At 47.9% G+C, this 19,481-nt stretch overlaps 1 protein-coding gene across 1 annotated transcript in view; it reads right to left on the reverse strand.

The window, feature by feature from the left end:
• Window positions 1–19,481, reverse strand: part of LOC147700465 (cystathionine beta-synthase-like) — a 186,859-nt gene that overhangs the window by 50,388 nt on the left and 116,990 nt on the right. The window contains exons 9-10 of the mRNA XM_086935874.1: window positions 18,991–19,116; window positions 16,959–17,043 (exon numbers count right to left, since the gene is read on the reverse strand). Coding sequence (XP_086792000.1) covers window positions 16,959–17,043; window positions 18,991–19,116 — 211 coding nt within the window. The remainder of the gene's footprint in view (window positions 1–16,958; window positions 17,044–18,990; window positions 19,117–19,481) is intronic.

Genomic DNA, 19,481 nt, shown 5'->3' on the forward strand with positions numbered 1-19,481 from the left:
ATTTACAAAAGGGGGTGGTGATGAACAGAGTGTCTGAATTGAGCAGACCACTCTTACCCAGTCCAAAGATCAGGGCTTGACATCAATGTCTGTACAGTCCTGCTTGTCTGTGACACTGTCCATGTAGGTGAAGGCCTCAACCCTCTTCCAGCCCATCACCTACAAGCATGACTTCAGTTGTGCTGGCCATGTTAGCCTTCGGGATCTTGGTTTTCAACCTGTGGATGTTGAGGCCAAGTTGTGCTGGCGTGGCTGCCACATTGTTGGTCTTCTCTTGATCTGCAGATGGTTAGGGGAGAGTAGGACCAGGTTTTCTGCAAAGTCTAAGCCGTCAATCTGCATCCAATGTGTCAACTGTATCCCATTTCCTCTCCTTGCTGTGGATGTCTTCATTATCTAGTCTATGGACAGCAGGAAGAGAAAAGGCGAGAGAAAACAGCCCTGGTAGACTTTGGTCCTCGCTTGGAAGGCTTCCGTGAGTTGTCCTCCATGGATTATCTTGCCGGTTATTCCCTCGTAAGAGTTCCTGATGATTCCTACAAGTTTATCTGGCACACCGTAGTGGTGGAACAGTTTGCAAAGGGTCTCTGTCCTCCCTGTTGAATGCCTTCCCATATTTGATGAAGTTGACATGGAGAGGGAGTGTCATTCCATCGACTGCTCAATGATGATGCATAATGTTGCAATCTGGTCTACGCAGGATCTATCTTTGTGGACACCAGCCTGATGATCTCACAACTGAGCATTGACTTGGTCCTTCATTCTGTTCAGGATGACTCTGTGGCACACTTTGCCTGGGGTTGAGAGAAGAGTTATCCCTCTGTAGTTTGCGCAGTTCCTCAGGTCATCTTTCTTGGGGATCTTGATTAAATATGCCTACTTCCAGTCTGACGGCACCTTTTTTTCTTCCCAGATGCTTCCAAACATGGTGTAGAGCATGCCTGGTGATATTTCAATTCCTGCCTTCATTGCCTCTGCAGGTATGTTGTCAGGTACTGCTGCCTTCCCATTTCACAGCTGTTTGATGGCTTGCCATATTTCTTCTGTGCTTTGTCTGCTGCAGTCGATTGAGAAGTCCTCGTCAGCTGGCTGTATGATCTGGTGGAGAATGCAGCACAGGCTGGTTCAGCAGTTCTTCAAAGTGCTCCACCCATCTTTGTTGTTGGCCTTCGTAACCCATGATTGTCACTCCAGCTTTGTCTTTAACAGGTCTTTCTGGCCTGCTAGATCTGCCAGAGAGTTTCCTTGTTATGTCGTAGAGTTCTTTAAAGTTTCCATGGCTTGCAGATTCTTGGGCTTCTGTGGCAAGACCATTGATAAATCGTCGCTTGTCTGCTCTCAAGCTTCTCTTTGCTTCCGTGTTGTCATTGGTGTATTCACCTTGAGCTGTCACTTTCAGGCTCTTGTTAGTTGGTGTTAACTACAGCTTTCTTTTCCTTTCTCGCTTGGATTGTGCCCAGAGTCTCGGTAGAGATCAATTCTTTATGTTGGTGTTTCTTGGAACCCAGTACTTCCTGGCAGGTTGATGTTACTGCTTCTTTGATCTTCTCCCACTGGCTTTCTAAAGGGTCTCTGCCATCCTACAGTTCTTGCAGTACTTGAAACTTGTCACTGAGGGTGATGGCGTATTCACTCTGTTTTTGTGCATCTTTGAGGAGGGTGGTGTTATATCGCTGGCATTATTTGTCGGTTCCATCCATGCTTTCTTCAGGTTTAGCTGTAGCCTGCCCATAATAATGTGATGACCTGACACCATGTCCACTCCTCTCATTACTCTCACATCCAGCAGGTGTAGGAGAGTAGGGTCTGCTTCCTATGGTCACCCCCACTTTTTGCTGTGATTCTCTGGTTTTTCGGCTTTAGTGTGGCTGTGGGCCTGCTAATCAGACCCACAGCCCAGCTGTTCCCTCTCTAAATTGATACCATGTACTTTAGGTACATACCTGATTGGGTATTGGGTCACCTTTGTTTGCCCCTGTATAGTATACCATAGGTACCCAGGGCATAGGTGCAACCAAGGCCTACCAGGGGTTGCAGCTTGTATTATGCCGCCCCTGGCTGGCCATCCAAACTGACACCACAGTCTGATCACTCAGCTTGGGTAAGGTTGTGTAATCACCCCTTGCTTAGATATAGTATTTCTATATCTACCCATATATATAGACACATATGCACCTATGTAAATGTAAATGTAAATGTACAGGAATTTATATAGCGCAAATCACCGAGCGGTTTCTAAGCGCTTGCTTAGGGAACCCGTCCTGGTATTCCCCTGTGAGATAACCCCGGCATGGTATCCGCAAGGTGAAAGCCAGGCATCCCGCCGCGAGGGGCAGTTGTGGAGATTAAGCAAGCTATTGCCCAGAGTCGCAGAGTGTGAACCCGTGAATCGAGTAGGCACCGGAGCGAGAATTGTCGCATCCATGGACATTTTAGGACTCAAGACCCCTCCGAGCCGGGAATTGAACCCTGGTCCCGGGCTGACCTCTGCTTCCAGGTCTGTCTCCTCTAACCAGTGAGCCACACTTCTCCACTATAAGTCACTCCTATGTCAGGCCTTGACAATCCTGGAGGCAGAGTGCTTCGTTATGTGTGAGATGGTGCTCTAGCATGAGCTGAGCCCTTCTGCAGCTTTCGGAACCATCTCCTTATAGCTGTTCTATGATATAGCCATACCATATACTCTTAAGTGCATTATAATCCTAGCGGTTAATGCTAACTTTGGTTTGGTTTTATTTAAACATGTTGTGTAAGGTGTCAAACACTTTGGAATACTACTGGCAGCGGGGGTAACATGTAGTTACTGCTTTACCCGGTTAAAGTTAAACAGAGCCTCAGCATCACAAAATGGATACTACTGCCACAGACACGAGTCTGACCTCCTGCTGCTGGGGGAAACTCCGGCAAGGGAGGCCTGGACAATAGATTTCCTGTCGAGGGAGGTGCTAGCACCTCCCCAGACAGCCTGTAGTGTATTGGGGCAGGGTGGGTTGAATGGAAAGATGCTTTTCCAGACACTGCCTGGGGCACACAAGGTGCTCCATGCATAGCCCGGTTCAAACCAGTTGCTGGGGCTCTCCAGCCCCGCTCCAGCGCAAAACTGGACAAAGGGAAAGGGGAGTCACCACCCCTTTCTCAGGTCCACCCATAGGAGGGACCTAGTAGGTAATCCAGGCCTTAAGATTAGTATAAGTATAGGAGCTGTGTCCACAGACTTTAGATTATCCTGGAACGAAACTCTGAAACAGAACTCTTGGACCTTCGACATTCTATACCGACTAGAAGACTGAAGCCATCTCCCTTGTGGTCAAGGAGTGACCACCCTGTGCAAACAGGCACCACCAGTAACTTGCCGGTCTGCTTTGTCAATGCTCCCGCCGGAACCCAAAGACTCAGCGACACAGGAGCTGGACTTCCAGACTTCTCTGACTCAGACCCACATCCACAGCAAAGCTGAGACCCGTGGCGGACATGAGAGACATGGGATCGGACACCATGGACATCCTGCATTTTGCTAACAGTGCAACTACTGAGGTACCCTCACAGTTGTGCAGTGGGGTTTGAGAAGCCCCAGACCCGACCGCCATTTGCACCGAAGCTCAGCCCTCCACACTCCACAAGTGCCGCGTGGGGCCCGCTCTTGCATTGCAGCTCAACCCGTCTTCCCGGTTGCTAGCCCGCTGGCTAGTTAGCCCTCTGAAGACTTTCCTTTGAAACCAAACTACTTTCCTAGTTGCTCCAGGCTTGCTCCAGCTTATCTGCAAAGAAGAATCTCACCATATCTTACTGGTCTGCTCCGAAGCCAATCTTCACTTCCTGTGTGGATTGCATTTGCCATGGCTTGTTGGGTACAGTCCGGATACCAACACTGCAGTCAACTAGATCCTTCGTGGGACAGCTTGAATCCAGCTCCTGGTCATCGTCGATGCTTCCTGGTCCTCGTGGCTGCCGAGACAAGCTTCACCTCTTCACCTGAATCAACTCAACATCGCCTGGTTCCTTCCTGGTCACTGGCTAGTGACCCAGACTCTGTCCCCTCTGCTTTCAGGTTCTTTTCATCTCCGATTCACCCTTGGATCCACCAGGACACTTTTTCTCCGGTCGCCTGCAGCACTTCTTTGCAGATCTCCATAGAAAACATATACGAAACCCAACATGAAAAGACACCTATGCACCCGGCTTCCCTGGGTGAGGCAATTTGAGTACTTTGGTGCTGCCGTGGGTCTTGACTCTCGAAGTGTCTTAGTTTAAGGGGGTTTTACCGTAGTCCATCCGGAAGTGACTTAAAACTGTAACTTTGTAACTCTTACGTTCTCCATTATAAGTCAATGGTAACTCGCAACTCTGTTTAGACACTGCACGAGTCTCCCGTGGGTCTCCTACTTCCTAACCTTTGGTTATCTAGTGTAGCCCCAACGATTCCCTAGGCCTACTGACTATGTTTGAAGTGGTCCTTATACCACTTACTTAGTATATGGTTTGTGAGGCCCCTAGGGCAGAACTGTATTTGTGCAACTTATCGTATGCTAATTGAGTAACTTGTGATGTAGAATAGAATAGAATATCTTTATTCGATTGTTTACATGTAACAATCATAAAAGAGCATTTCATACAAGTTAATCCATACAATAATAATAAAATGGGGAGAGTAGTATTACAACAAGACATTCACAAGCGTATACACAATAAATTAGTTAAAAAGAATAAAATACATTAGAGGTGGGAGTACAATCAGCAGCTGAGTTGGTTACCCTTCCATGCTTTTTCTATATTTAACTGCGAGTTTTAAGAAACTACATACAAACATGGTACATTCACTATTTAGCATTTGAAGGTGACACAGTGCAGGTCTGTATTGTACAAAATTCAGGTGCTTAAGTAAAGGTTTTAAAAACAAGTTTCGGGGGAGTGTATAAAACTGACAGAAAAATAAAAAGTGTGCCAGATCTTGCGGAGACTTATTGTCGCAGCCGCAAGCTGGCAACACTTGTCCTCTGTGCGCTCCACTTGGTACAGCTAATAAAAAATGGAACATGTTAAATCGGAACCTTGTTAATAAAAAACGGTCATAACCGGACATGGGCCAGGACAGGTAGGGTTCCATATATAAACAGGTTTTGGTTAAGGCATACTGTCTCACACTGCTTTTCTTGTATTCATTTTCCTCCCGTGTCATGCACCTGGACAGCATAAAAGTGTTCCTTACAAAGGTTACATCAGTTTTTGTTATTGTTTCGGGGGATAAAAATAAATCTGGTCGGCCTAATTCAAAAAGCCACATTCTTACGTATTTTAACCATGGGATCTTGAGTCTACCATCCCACTGTAGTGCCTCTTGAAGAATGTTTCTGGTGAGAGGTATGGCTGTGTTTAGCCAGCTATTCAGCCAGCATAACAAGGGATTCACAGCCAGCTTGTCACTTAGATGTGGAATGCCAAGTTCCTCATGTGCCGGGAAGTTGGCCGTCCCCCTGGGTAACCTTAGGACCTGTTTTAAGAAGTTATTCTCAGTAACTTCAAGGGCGCCTAGTGATTCTGATCCCCATATTTCACTTCCATAACGTGCAATTGCGGTGCTTTTTGCTTGATATAACTTCAAGACAGCAGCCACCGGACTATTGCCCATTTTTCTAGTGAAGTCCAGTATTGCCGCGTTGGCCCGCACTACCTCGCCCTTTTTCTTTTGTATTGCTGGTGCCCAAGTTAATTTGTGATCAAAAAGAACACCAAGGTACGAGAAGGTCTTTGTGGTGGGTATTCTATCTCCGTTTACAGAGTGAGGATATATTTTTTTTGGAGATACGCCTGTCATCATTGTGAAGGATTTTGAATTATTGATGCTCAGGCCACGGGAGTTCATGAAGTCATTAAAAGAATCTAGCAAGATTTGGAGACCAAGCGCCGTTCTAGATATTAACACGGCGTCGTCCGCATATAATAGGACCGATATGCCCTTCTTGCCAATGTAAGGAAAGTCTGTACCAGTTTTTAATAGGTGCTCCTCCAACTCATTAATATAAAGATTAAAAAGAAAAGGGGCAAGGATGCATCCTTGTCTGACACCTCGAGTTATTCTAAAATCTCTGGTTACCTTTAAGTCGTGGGTGTAACGGACGTTTGCTCTTGTGTCCGAGTGGAGGTCAACAAGAAGGTTGACCAGGTTTTGTTCCACCCCCATTTTTAACAGCACCTCCCATAGCCTGCTTCTGTCTACGCAGTCAAACGCGGGCGATAAATCCATAAAGGCCATATGGATCGTCCCTTTTCTTGCTAGGGTGTATTTACTGTTTATTAAATATAGGTTCAGACATTGGGTTATCGTGGAGTGGCCTGGTCTGAACCCATATTGTATTGGGGACAGTATGTTGTTATCATTGGCCCAGGCTGTTAATCTGTTTAGGATAATACCCCCCACCACCTTTGTGACTGAGTTAATCAGGGATATGGGTCTATAACATGTAACACTACCACGATCACCCTTCTTAAAAACAGGGACTATGGTGGAGGACCCCCAGGCTTTTGGGCAACCAGCCAGAATACCTGCATTTACAACTGCGGTGATGACTGGTGCCCATAAGGAAATGTTTGATTTAAATAGGTCAGGTGGTATACCATCGGGGCCAGGTGCTTTGTTACAGGTTAATCCTTGTATCCCCTTTTCTACCTCCCCCACTGTGAAACACAATACATTTTCGTCAGAAGATTTAAAAACAAAGTCTGCTTGCGAATTATCACTTTTAAAAATTGTGCTGTAATGTAACATCCACTCTTCCTCCGGTATATTAGTCCCGACAATAGAGTTTAAGGGGACGTCAAACAAAGGTTTGTTTACAATGCTCCAGAACTTGGAGCTATTACCCAGAATTGCAGGATCACATAACTTCTCCCAAACACCGGCTTTTACTTCTTTTTTCCGGGCTGCCAGGACTGTCTTGTAGTTAGATCGCAGTGACTTAATAAGAACAGGGTCTCTTGGGGTAGCCTTGAGTGCTTTTTTTAAGTCTCGACCGGCCTTTGAGCAGGCTTGATCGAACCACCCTGGTTGGTGTTCATGATGTCCCTTTATTGGAACTGACAACATTTGGCCAATTTTCTCAACAACAGCAGCAAAGGCAATCAGAGTCGCTTCGGGCAAAGTAGATGGAGAAACACAAAGATCTAGGTCATTACCACAGCTAGTGGTAATTGAATCATACAAGGAGTCGCTGTTAACCTTTGACCACTTCAGGCGACGGTTTCCGTTGATGGGTTTTAAAACACCGTGATCAGGTCGTGGCTTCCTCTGAACAAAAAGGTCACCTCCAATCCTGATCGACAAAGGGTTATGGTCGCTGTAGATGCTTGTTAGAATTTCAAAGTCTGTGGCTAAATCAACTAGATCTCTTGAAAGGAATATGTGGTCTATATAGGAGCCTTTACCGTGGCCTTTGTACGTGGGGACATTGAACTGGTGTGAGTCCTCCAGTGTGGCCATTGCGCCGGTTAGATTCCTTCCATCTATTAAGTTATTAATACTGGTGCCTCGGGGCGAGTGATCAAAATGAAAGCCAGACCTCCTGTTGCAGCCTAAAAGGCCAATAGGAGTCGTTCCAGGGTTGCCACAGGGATAAGCATTAAAGTCTCCGGCAATAATGATGTTTCGAGGTAGACTATCCGCTTTTGTTTCTAAAAGGTTTTGTAGTTTGAGAATATTACACTCCTTGTTTGATAACACGGCATTATAAAAGTTGATAAGTGTCAGTGCCTTTTTACCATTCCTGAGCACTAAGATTTGAATATGTTTGTTGTCCGACGCTCTGATTGTGACCTGGCAGCTGAGTGCAAGGCTTATGTAAGTTGCCAGGCCCCCTTTGGATCTTCCGCTATTTGATGGGGTTGCTGGTAAGAAAAAACTTTGAAAGCCCTCAATGTGTGCATTTTCGTCTGCTAACCAGGTTTCTTGGAAGCATAGAATGGTATAATTTTTTACATAGGCTAACCACACAGGATCATTAACCTTAACGGCTAAGCCGGCTGTGTTCCAAGATAAAAGATGTATGGAGCGTTGTTTGGTGAGGCCCAGGCCTGCTATCAGGGCCTGATCTGCAGGAGGAGAGATTGCTTGAACCCCATGATCCGTTATTAAGTGTTCTTGCGATACATTACTAACGGTTAGAGGGTTTTTTACACCACTGTGCACTATGCATTGAGTTAAATTGGTGGAACCTGAGTGGCTGCGCCCACTCGCGTTCGATGTGTTTTCTTTAAGTTGTACTAAAGGAGCTGCCCCGGGCGCTTCACTGGCCTCCGGGGAGGAAACACTTATGCACTCTGGGCACATGCTTGATACTCTGTAAAGGGGAGCTACCTTAGTTGGGGGCTCAACAGCGATAGGGTAGGAGGATGGAGATACGATTTGTCAATCGATCTCATCTAAATAGTCGATATTATAGAAAGCATCATACCTGTTAGAAATAGGTACCCCATATTGTGTGTCTAAATATTGGGGATGTGAGAAGAGCTGCTGCTGGGGACGGGTAAAAAGCTCGCTTCTCTCCTGATATCTGCCAGGATGGTTGTTAGGTCTGCTCTGCCATGACTGTTCATGCCTATAGTCAATGTGATTTGTTCGGGTATATGGACCAATAGGCAGTGTATAGGCCCCTGATTGATTATCAACTATTGGCTCAAGCAGCCCCTCCTGTCCGTAGGTTGACTGCACTTGAGTACGACAATGACCATGGTTATTTGGATAAAAGTAACTTAAAGCCATGGTACGGATCAAGCTACTTGTCACACCGCTTTTCCAGCTGCTTATAAAGCTGGCAGCACGACTATCCCTGAAGGTTACCACTATACAGTCACCCTCGGTCGATTTAAATCTGTTTCCCACCCAGTCTACTCTTCTTACCTGTGCAATATGACCATTGATATGTTTAGGGATCGGTCTATGAGTTGTGAGCCAATGGCTCACCTTATTTTTTAGGTCCCCATGTGTTTCTACCCTATCCCCCGTTAATTTAGGTACCCCAATCATTACAATGGTGTACGGGCTACATTCAGGCGGGAGGTTAACATGAGGTGGACTCTTTACTACCATTGATTTTGTCGTGGTAGCACCTAATTGTTTTGAAGATGTGCCCTGTTTGGGGTTTTTGGTTGGTCTCGTTTGTTCTACCTGGGTAGTTGCTATTTTGATTGGGGAACTTTCAGCGGCCCATTCACAATCTTCTGTCTCTGCATCTTGTAAGGTTTGAGAGCTACTTGGTATGGCTGCCACTGGGTGGGATATGATGGTACCACTATCTTGAGTTGTCGCTGGGGTGGTTAGAGGAGTCTTTGGCTGGTTTTGCTTACTAGCAAGGGTAGGGTTAGCTATGGCTTTTTTTACCCTGGGGTTTTTATTGCTAATCAAAGTAAGGGAGTTACTGGCTGGTATGAAGGAAGAATTTGGTTGTGATACCTTCAATGTTTTAAGCAAGGTGGATGTTGCGTCATTTTGGGCCCTTTCAAACTTCCCTAAGGCATTCTCAATGTTGAGGACTCTCTCACTAATAGGTAACAGAAGGGACTTAATCATACTTTCGAGGTCACTCAGAAATGATTTTGTATTTATCATTGTATGATCAGCCCTGGTTATGGTGTGTATAGATGTGTTTATGGGTACTGGCGTTTCTTTATTCAAGAACAGGTCTGGGTTTTGACTGCTTATGAAAGGACATAAGGTCGCCTTCTCTGGGGCAGGTTTAGCCAGTCTAAATGTAGACCAAATATCTTTAGCTGAGCTGAGGTGTTTGGCCTTGGGGTGAGATTTTTGTTTTTTTGCAATAGATGACTTGGGTTTACCTCGTGTGCCAATAGTCCTGGTTTTGCTCTTTATCAAGCGACTGACTTTAGTAACCGGTTTTGTCGTAGTGGATGTAAAACCACCCGAGGAAGGGGCTGCTGGGTGTAAGTGAGCTATAGGTGACATATGGGTGCTACTGCTGTTTTCACCGGTAGGTGCAAGACTATTGTTCCTACTGTTGCCTGAAGGTGAGATAAGCAAGGCTGTTTGCGTGTTGTCTCTTGTTTGGGGACTAGGAAGCCCTGTAAATGACAACGTTAAAATAGACTCCTCAGAGTTTATGGTGTTATCCAGAATATTTATGTTACCTGTGGTGTGTAAAGAGAGGTCGGGGAAACATAAATCTGGAGTAAGTGAGAGGCGTCTTTCGGAGTCCTGAATTGCATCCGCCACGACATTGATCGTTTTTTGTAGCATTAAGTCTATGGCGGTTATTGTGGGAAGAGGGCTGTTGGTGACATCTTTCAATCTGGTAACTGATCTTGTGGTCACGGGGGTATTTCGACTTTTACTCATCCTCACGATGTTATTTTCGATTGTATGCAATATTGCTAAGTAAAGAGGTAATAGCTTGCGAGTGCAGATGATTTAGAATGGCGTTGGGCGTTTACCTTGGTTGATGACAGCTGGGCGGGATCTCAGGGGGGTGGCCCCGTCCCGGACTCCTCGGTCCCCGGAGGGCCACAGAGGGCCCGCCCTTTGCCCGGGCTTAGCCCGGCGCTGCCCCGCGCGCTCCCGCGACGCGGGTGTTGAAGGCTGCTTTTAAGCGCCTCCTGGCGCGCTCCGCCTCGACGCGACTTCCGGTCGCGGAGGCTGCTGGAAAGTGTAGTCTTTCCCTCACCCCCACTCGGCGGCAGCGCAGTTGTTGTGAGGCTGCGGCGGGGGGGGAGGTACTCGACAGTGGAGCTGCAGCAAGGTCGGTGGCAATGGTGCTCCTGGGACGGCTCCGCTGGCTGGGATGGCGACTCTGCTCCTGGTGAGTTTCTGGCGATTTGGATATTACCCAGTGCTTTGATGATTGAAGGCTGCTTTTAAGCGCCTCCTGGCGCGCTCCGCCTCGACGCGACTTCCGGTCGCGGAGGCTGCTGGAAAGTGTAGTCTTTCCCTCACCCCCACTCGGCGGCAGCGCAGTTGTTGTGAGGCTGCGGCGGGGGGGGAGGTACTCGACAGTGGAGCTGCAGCAAGGTCGGCGGCAATGGTGCTCCTGGGACGGCTCCGCTGGCTGGGATGGCGACTCTGCTCCTGGTGAGTTTCTGGCGATTTGGATATTACAACTGTATTTGTGCAACTTATCGTATGCTAATTGAGTAACTTGTGATGTATTTCGATCTCTGACCTCATAAAGAGTGCAGAGGGGTTGTGTTAGAAATAAACACATATATATTTGATATATACCTTGTGTGGTGTCCTTTCATTTGGTACTCAAGGGATTATAATTGGTAAAACAACTTGATGAATTCGCTCTCTGAAGTCTTAGCCTGATGTTTGCTGGTCCATGCTACCACGAGGATAGCTTGTCTATAAGGTTAACTTTACAACCACCATCAATAAGGGTCGATTAGACTGGTGCAAGGTGCCCACTAGAATAGTGGACATCATATGCCTGACCAACTTCTCACAGCAGGGAGCTCTAGAACTTCTAGGCATTGCAGACACAGTCAATCTGATTCGCTGTTAAATAGTATGGTGACACCCACATTGCCTTGTGTATTCATTTGAAGTGGGAATACACTACCGCCTATCACCAGACTGTTCTGGGCACATAGACCTGTGACCCTATCACCATTCTCATTCAATGTCACCAAGGCCATGGTTGCCCATGACTTCATCGTACCCAGTGTTGGTCCTTCCAATGTTGGCATTGAGGTCCTCCATCAGTACGCTGGTGTCTCTCTCAAGGCATTTCTCCAGGATGAAGTGGAGTCTGTTTTAAAACTTTTCTTTTCCTTCTTCTGTGTTGTCATTTGTAGGTGCATAGCACTGGAAAACATTCATGTTAATCCTCTTTTTCTTTACGTGATGATTCTGGGACGGTGAGCTTCCTTCCCATCCAGTCAGAGCTCTTTTGGCAGCTGGTGTTAACATCCAGTGGTACTCCATGAGTATGTGGAGCGTTCAGCTCTTTTTGTCCAGAATATAGCAGCGTTCCTACAGTCTTCTTTGTCTGAACTGTGTCCATCTGATCTCGCTGATGTCAAGCAGAGCAAGGTTGTGTTTTTTAATCTACACTGCCACTTGGGCTGTTTCACCAACAAAGTCCAGACCTTCATCAACGTCTATCGGAGGAAAATCCTCCAAATGCATTGGCCAAATACCATCAGCAACAACGACCTATTGCAGCAGACGTTCCAACTCCCTGCTCATGAAGAAATCATACACTGGATAGGTTACACCCTCCGCAAGTCTGCATCTAACACCACCAGACAAGTCCTCACCTGGAACCCTCGAGGGAAAAGGAAAAGAGGAAGGCCAAGAAACACCTGGCGTCCCGTCGAGGCCTCAAGGCTGACTGAAAGGAGTTTGGTTACATCTGGAGTCAAACTGAAAGAAAAGCACAGGACAGAGAGGACTGGAGAGTCCTGGTTGATGGCCTATACCCCAGGAGGGGTAGTGGGCATAAGTAAGCATGGTTCTTTAACTTGACCTAGAATCTTTAACTTTATCAAGGATCTTTAACTAGCCCTAAGATATTTAACTTGAATGAGGATCTTTAACTTTACCTAGATTTTTAACTTGACTTAGGATTTAAACTTGAAAATGATTTCTAACTTGCCCTAGAATTTTAAATTTGACCAAGCATCTTTAACTTCACCTAGAGTCATTACCTTGACAACAGATCTTTAGCTGGACCTAAGATCTTTAGCTTGAATAAGCATCTTTAACTTCACCTAGAGTCATTATCTTGGCAACGGATCTTTAGCTGGACCTAAGATCTTTAGCTTGAATAAGCATCTTTAACTTCACCTAGAGTCATTATCTTGGCAACGGATCTTTAGCTGGACCTAAGATCTTTAACTTGAATAAGGATCTTTAACTTGACCTAGAATTTTTAACTTGACCAAAGATCTTTAACATAACTTAGGTTGAGCGGTAAATTCTGCTCCACCAATGGCATTTGCAGAGTTTTGCCCACTCTGCGCTCTGTTTGGTGCGTGGAGTTTTGCAAAAACTCTGCCAACTGCAGCATGGTGGATTCTTTAACATGTGCGGCTCACTAATGTTAAGCTGGCAAGAGAAAAAAGATCTTTACGGTTATTGTACATCCCAAAGCAATGGGTAAAGTTTATGGTGTTGCCATCATTTCAGTGGTCTACACCAAAGGACATGGCCGTCCTTCTCCGCGTTCTTAATCATTCGTACCCAGTAACCCCACTTTCCAACATTCAACAGGATCAAGCTTGGTGTCAAGTCTTATAAAGATAATGTCTACGCAGACAATGTCATTAACGTATTTTAAATCTTGAAAAATCTCTCTGGGTTTTGTTGCTGTGATTCATGAGTAGTCTGACCTATCAGGGCACGTTTTAAACACCCTCAACCAGATGAAACCATGGAATACATACTGTACAAGAGACATCAGACATGATATAGGGCTGCCTGGGAAAGCAAATGCATACAATACCTAAGCAGGTTCATTTCGGATGGCCTTGAGGATACTAGGCATGAAAAAGTCACACTTCAAAGATACATTTAGTAGTTGTTAAATGGTCCTCCAACGTTAATCACTTGGAGGGTCAGAACTCAAGCCGTAAATATAATCATCTCGCCCATTGCTCCCTCTCCCTCCAGTTATCAGACAAATGCTTCAAAAGTCTAGACCAGCTACTCCAAAGATAATTTGGTGTGATTAGGACCTTACAATAGCACGTGTTTAGACAGAATATTAGAACCAGAAACATAGTGGGGCAAATATTGTTTCAAGAATATTGAGGTCAAAGTTATTGTGAAGGTAATTTTCTAATGGTAAACAAAGTTTTATGATATATAACATATATGTACCTTGCTGATATGTAAATATCTTCAAAGTGCAAAAATGTGGAATTAAAAATAGTGAATCTACACTCAGGTATCTGCACTAACCTTCTCAATATTTTGGTCTTTCATATTTATGACATGATATTCTGTCCACACGATATTTTTCTTTCTCATATTATATTCTGTTATTGACCCACAGTAGCAATTACCAGCTTCAGCTGAAAAGCAATCTTGGAGGTATGAACTTTCCACACTTCTGTACATACCCTACTGCATTCTTGAGAGAAGCAGCACAATGGTTCATCCACTGAAACTCTACACCACGGTCTGTAGTGGACACCTTACTGGGTGAGACTCTACAGCACCAGTCAAGGCCTCCCTCTCTCTGTTTTGGCAGCCTTCAGTATGAGTCATGGTCTGCCTCTCGCCATATAAGCTCATCTCCATAGGAAGACACCCCCTTGTGCCAGGCGTGGTCTCCCCCTCTACCATTGACTTCTTTCCCTTGAGTGAGACCTCTCAGCACCAGGCGCAGTCTGCCTATCTCCCCATTGGTGCACTTCCCTAGGGGGAGACCCCTCAATCCCAGTTATGGTCTGCTCTTCTCCATTGATATCCTTTGCTTGGGTGAGACCCCTCAGCGCCAGGCACGGTCTGTCTCTCCTGCTTCCCTTTGGTGAGACACCCCAGTAGCAGTCCTGATCTGGTGCTCTCCACACTGGCATCTTTTGAGTAGGTAAGACCTACGTGACCTTCACCGGGTGAGACCCTCAGTACCAGTTATAGGTTGGCACGCTGCCCATTGGCACGCTTCCCTTGAGTGAGACCCCTCCGTACCAGTCATGATCTGGCACACTGCCATTGGCATGCTTCCCTTGGGTGGGACCCCTCAGTACCAGTTATGGGTTGACATGCTGCCCATTGGCATGCTTCCCTTGGGTGGGACCCCTCAATACCAGTTATGGGTTGGCACGCTGCCCATTGGCACGCTTCCCTTGGGTGAGACCCCTCAGAGAGTCCGCCTTCCACCATTCAAGTCCGAGGCCACCGAAGTCATCTGTGGCGTACCACAAAGATCCTCTCTCAGCCCCACCCTCTTCAACGTATACATGAGCCCCCTCGCGACCATCGCCCGCCAACACAACCTCAACATCATCTCTTACGCGGATGACACTCAACTGATCCTTTCTCTCACCAAGGACCCCAGCACCGCCAAAACTAACCTACACGAAGGAATGAAAGAAGTTGCTGAATGGATGAAACACAGCCGTCTGAAACTGAACTCAGATAAAACAGAAGTCCTCATCCTAGGTACATCCCCCTCTGCATGGGACGACTCTTGGTGGCCGGAAGCCCTTGGAAAAGCACCCATCCCGACAGACCACGCACGGAACCTAGGCGTTATCCTGGATTCTTCACTTTCAATGAACAGACAAGTCAGCGCCGTATCCTCATCTTGCTTCAACATTCTTCGCATGCTCAAAAAAACATTTCAATGGATCCCCACCGAAACCAGGAAAACAGTCACCCATGCTCTAGTCACGAGCCGACTGGACTACGGAAACACCCTCTACGCAGGCACTACCGCTAAACTCCAAAAGAAACTCCAACGAATCCAAAACGCCTCAGCCAGAATCATATTAGACATCCCACGCAACGAACACATCTCTGGTCACCTGAAAGACCTCCACTGGCTACCCGTCAATAAGAGAATCACTTTCCGACTGCTAACCCACGCACACAAATCACTCTACGACTTTGGACCAGAATGCCTCAACTCAAGACTGTCCTTCTACACCCCCTCCCGCCAACTACGTTCCTCCAGCCAAGCCCTCGCCACTGTACCTCGCATCAACAAGACCACCATGGGAGGCAGATCCTTCTCTTACCTGGCTGCTAAAACATGGAACTCACTCCCCACTCACCTTCGCCTTACCCAGAACCACCTAGCTTTCAGAAAACAACTTAAAACGTGGATATTTGACAAGTAATCCTCCCCCCCCTCCTTAGCGCCTTGAGACCCTCTGGGTATGTAGTGCGCTATATAAATTCTCTGAATTGACTTGACTCAGTCCCAGTCATGGTCTGCCACACTGCCATTGGCAAGCTTCCCTTGGGTGATACCCCTCAGTACCAGTCATGGTCTGCCACACTGCCAGTGGCGCGCTTCCCTTGGGTGAGACCCCTCAGTACCAGTCATGGTCTGGCACACTGCCACCATTGGCACCCGTCCCTAGGGTGAGACCCCTCAGTACCAGTCATGGTCTGCCACACTGCCAGTGGCACGCTTCCCTTTGGTGATACCCCTCAGTACCAGTCATGGTCTGCCACACTGCCAGTGGCATGCTTCCCTTGGGTGAGACCCCTCAGTACAAGTCATGGTCTGGCACACTGCCATTGGCACGCTTCCCTTGGGTGAGACCCCTCAGTACTAGTCATGGTCTGGAACACTGCCACCATTGGCACCCGTCCCTAGGGTTAGACCCCTCAGTACCAGTCATGGTCTGCCACACTGGCATTGGCACGCTTCCCTTGGGTGAGACCCCTCAGTACTAGTCATGGTCTGGCACACTGCCACCATTGGCACCCGTCCCTAGGGTGAGACCCCTCAGTACCAGTCATGGTCTGCCACACTGCCAGTGGCACGCTTCCCTTGGGTGAGACGCCTCAGTACAAGTCATGGTCTGGCACACTGCCATTGGCACGCTTCCCTTGGGTGAGACCCCTCAGTACTAGTCATGGTCTGGAACACTGCCACCATTGGCACCCGTCCCTAGGGTGAGACCCCTCAGTACCAGTCATGGTCTGGCACACTGCCATTGGCACGCTTCCCTTGGGTGAGACCCCTCAGTACCAGTCATGGTCTGGCACACTGCCACCATTGGCACCCGTCCCTAGGGTGAGACCCCTCAGTACCAGTCATGGCCTGGCACACTGCCAGTGGCACGCTTCCCTTGGGTGGGACCCCTCAGTACCAGTTATGGGTTGGCACGCTTCTCTTGGGTGGGACCCCTCAGTACCAGTTATGGGTTGGCACACTGCCAGTGGCGCGCTTCCCTTGGGTGAGACACCCCAGTCAGGGACGTCCCTCGACTCCCACAGTTTTCGTTTCACTCCGTGCCACTGCTCTTCGATGCCGCTGCCGGGTGGTACTCACCACACAAGATGCCCTCCTCCCGGATCATCCGCCGTGCCATGAGGAAAGAGTCTTTGTCGCTGACCTTGTACCACTGATCCACCACCTGGGGAGGAGAAGGAATCAACTCAGACTGGGGGGGCACAATACAAACAGCAGAGGAGGATATTCATTCAAATAAAGCATAGTGCAGGGGGCTAGCTATCAATAGTGCAACAGGTGCAGTGCCACCAGGGCCCAGAGTGTGAGGGGTCCAGGGCACCCCAATTATGGAAACTGTTATTACCCAACAGGAGGAAAGAAGCCCAAAGTCCTTCTGTGCATATAGCTCACTGCCACACTTGCTACATCAGTGGCCGACTACAGATGCAAGGAAGGGAAGGGTGTTTATGGGTGACCCAAGAGCAGGAGAGGTCAAGTGACCGAAAACCCCCAGAGCAAGGGAGAACCAGTGACCAAGAGCCCCAGAGCAGGAGAGGTCAAGTGACTGAGACCTGAAGGGAGGAGATGTGTGGTATCTTGGTATTCTCTATGCTATCCCTCTCTACCTCTATTGGAATGTTCATGTGATGCATCTATCAGAATGTTGGTGATCTGCATGACAGATTACAGTTGGCTGGGCCGAGCACCATGTTGGATGCTCCTGGTGGGGTCTCTCTATACAACTTGGAATAAAGCATCTCTGAAATACATCACCTCTTGTGGACATTTCATTGTTACAAGATGTTTAGCAGATGGTGTGTGCTTCCACAAAAATGTGATTGCCCACCAAACAGCTGTAATCATTTCATTTATCCAGCTGCCTGAGCTTGAACTTTCAAGGGCACGAACATGACATTGGAATGCTATTAAAGTGCCTTTTATAAGTACAAAATGTACGGCGTTCCTCTCTGGCAGCAGCAAAGATGGGAGGAGCGTGTCTATAACCCACATGGAGTTTAAGATCTGGTTTGTCAGAGGATTCATAAGCCAGGCCTATTGGCATTGCCAATGCTTGTTAATCCTATTGAGAGTCTATGCAGGCCTGGAAGTGGGAAGGGCAGCAAAGGGGAAGGTTCAAGGGGAGGGCTTCTTTCATTTCAGATTTACCAGGCGTAGGTGTGACCTGTTAGTCCAGTCCAGGACTTATCTTTGAATTCTGTGATTTGTGTTCTTGTTTTTTACACTCTTAAATCAGGACTCTGCGAATTCAAAGAAAAAATCTGGACTCGACCAACAAGTCACACATGGACCTTGGAAACTTGGTCAGCCAAGCCCTGGGAGCAAGAGGCGGGACCACAACGGGGAGGGTGGCAAGAGGAAGGAACCAAGGAGGAGGAGGGGCAAGTGGAAGGAATACCAGGAGGTGAGCCACAAGATGGAAGGTTGCCTGGGGGAGGGGAGGGGGTCATCATCTAGAAAAAGTTTAGAGCCACTTTTAATTTAGAAGCCACAACTTTCCTGCTACTTAATAGAAGAGCGCATTTTAAATCACTGGTTTAAATTACCAACTTAGGTAACCACAGCTGGAGAGTGTGTGTGTTTTAATTTTTGCTCCAAAATTCTGTATATTATCCTGAATTTGCATAGGTGGATTATTTTCTTCTCATCTTTGCTTGTGACTGCACCGTCTGTGGAGGCTGTGTGGAGTTGACAGGAGGCCACTGGCCCAGGGCGCTGTCAGTGACTCATGGACTGGGGCTGTGTTGATGGGGGGCCATTGGCACAGGGCGCTGTCAGGGACTAGCGGATCGGGGGGGTGTTAACAGGAGGCCATTGGCCCCGGGCGCTGTTATTCACTCGTGGACCAGGGCTGTGTTGACGGGCCATTGGCACAGCACTGTCAATGACTCATGGACCGGGCTGTGTCCACAGGGGGCCATTGGCCCAGGGCGCTGTCAGTGACCCATGGTCCGGGCTTGTGTTGACGGGCCATTGGCCCTGGGCTCTGTCAATCACTCCTGGACCAGGTCTGTGTAGGCAGGAGGCCATTGGCCCGGGGCGCTGTCAGTGACTCGCGGATCGGGCTGTGTTGATTGGAGGCCATTGGCCCAGGGCACTGTCAGTCACTCACGGATCGGTCCAGCACGGTCGGGATGTAGTCGTGGCCGATGCCCTCCACGATGAACTTCTGTAGCCCGTTCTTGTTCAGCTCCGGGGGCAGGGCCACGATGGACCCCTCTGGATCCACTCCGATGATCTAGAGAGAGGGGAGAGTGGGCGGAGGTGAAAGTCAATCCAGCCAAAAGGGGGAGTGACATACAAGCGAACAGGCAGACAGACAGACAGACAGGCACAGACCAGGCAGGTCACTGGGGAAGCAGACAAACAAGCAAGAAAGACAGACACAGATAGGACAGGTCACTGTGGAGGCAGACAAACAAGCAAGACAGACAGACACAGAGGAGGTAGGTCACTGAGGTAGCAGACAAACGAGCAGATAGACAGGCGTGCACAGATCAGGCAGGTCACTGGGCGACCGACAAACAAGCAAGACAGACAGACACAGAACAGGCAGGTCACAGGGGCAGCAAACAACCAAGACAGACAGACACAGAGTAGCCA

Source organism: Lissotriton vulgaris, chromosome 8, assembly GCF_964263255.1.
Source record: "Lissotriton vulgaris chromosome 8, aLisVul1.2, whole genome shotgun sequence".
In the NCBI taxonomy this organism is placed as follows: Eukaryota; Metazoa; Chordata; class Amphibia; order Caudata; family Salamandridae; genus Lissotriton; species Lissotriton vulgaris.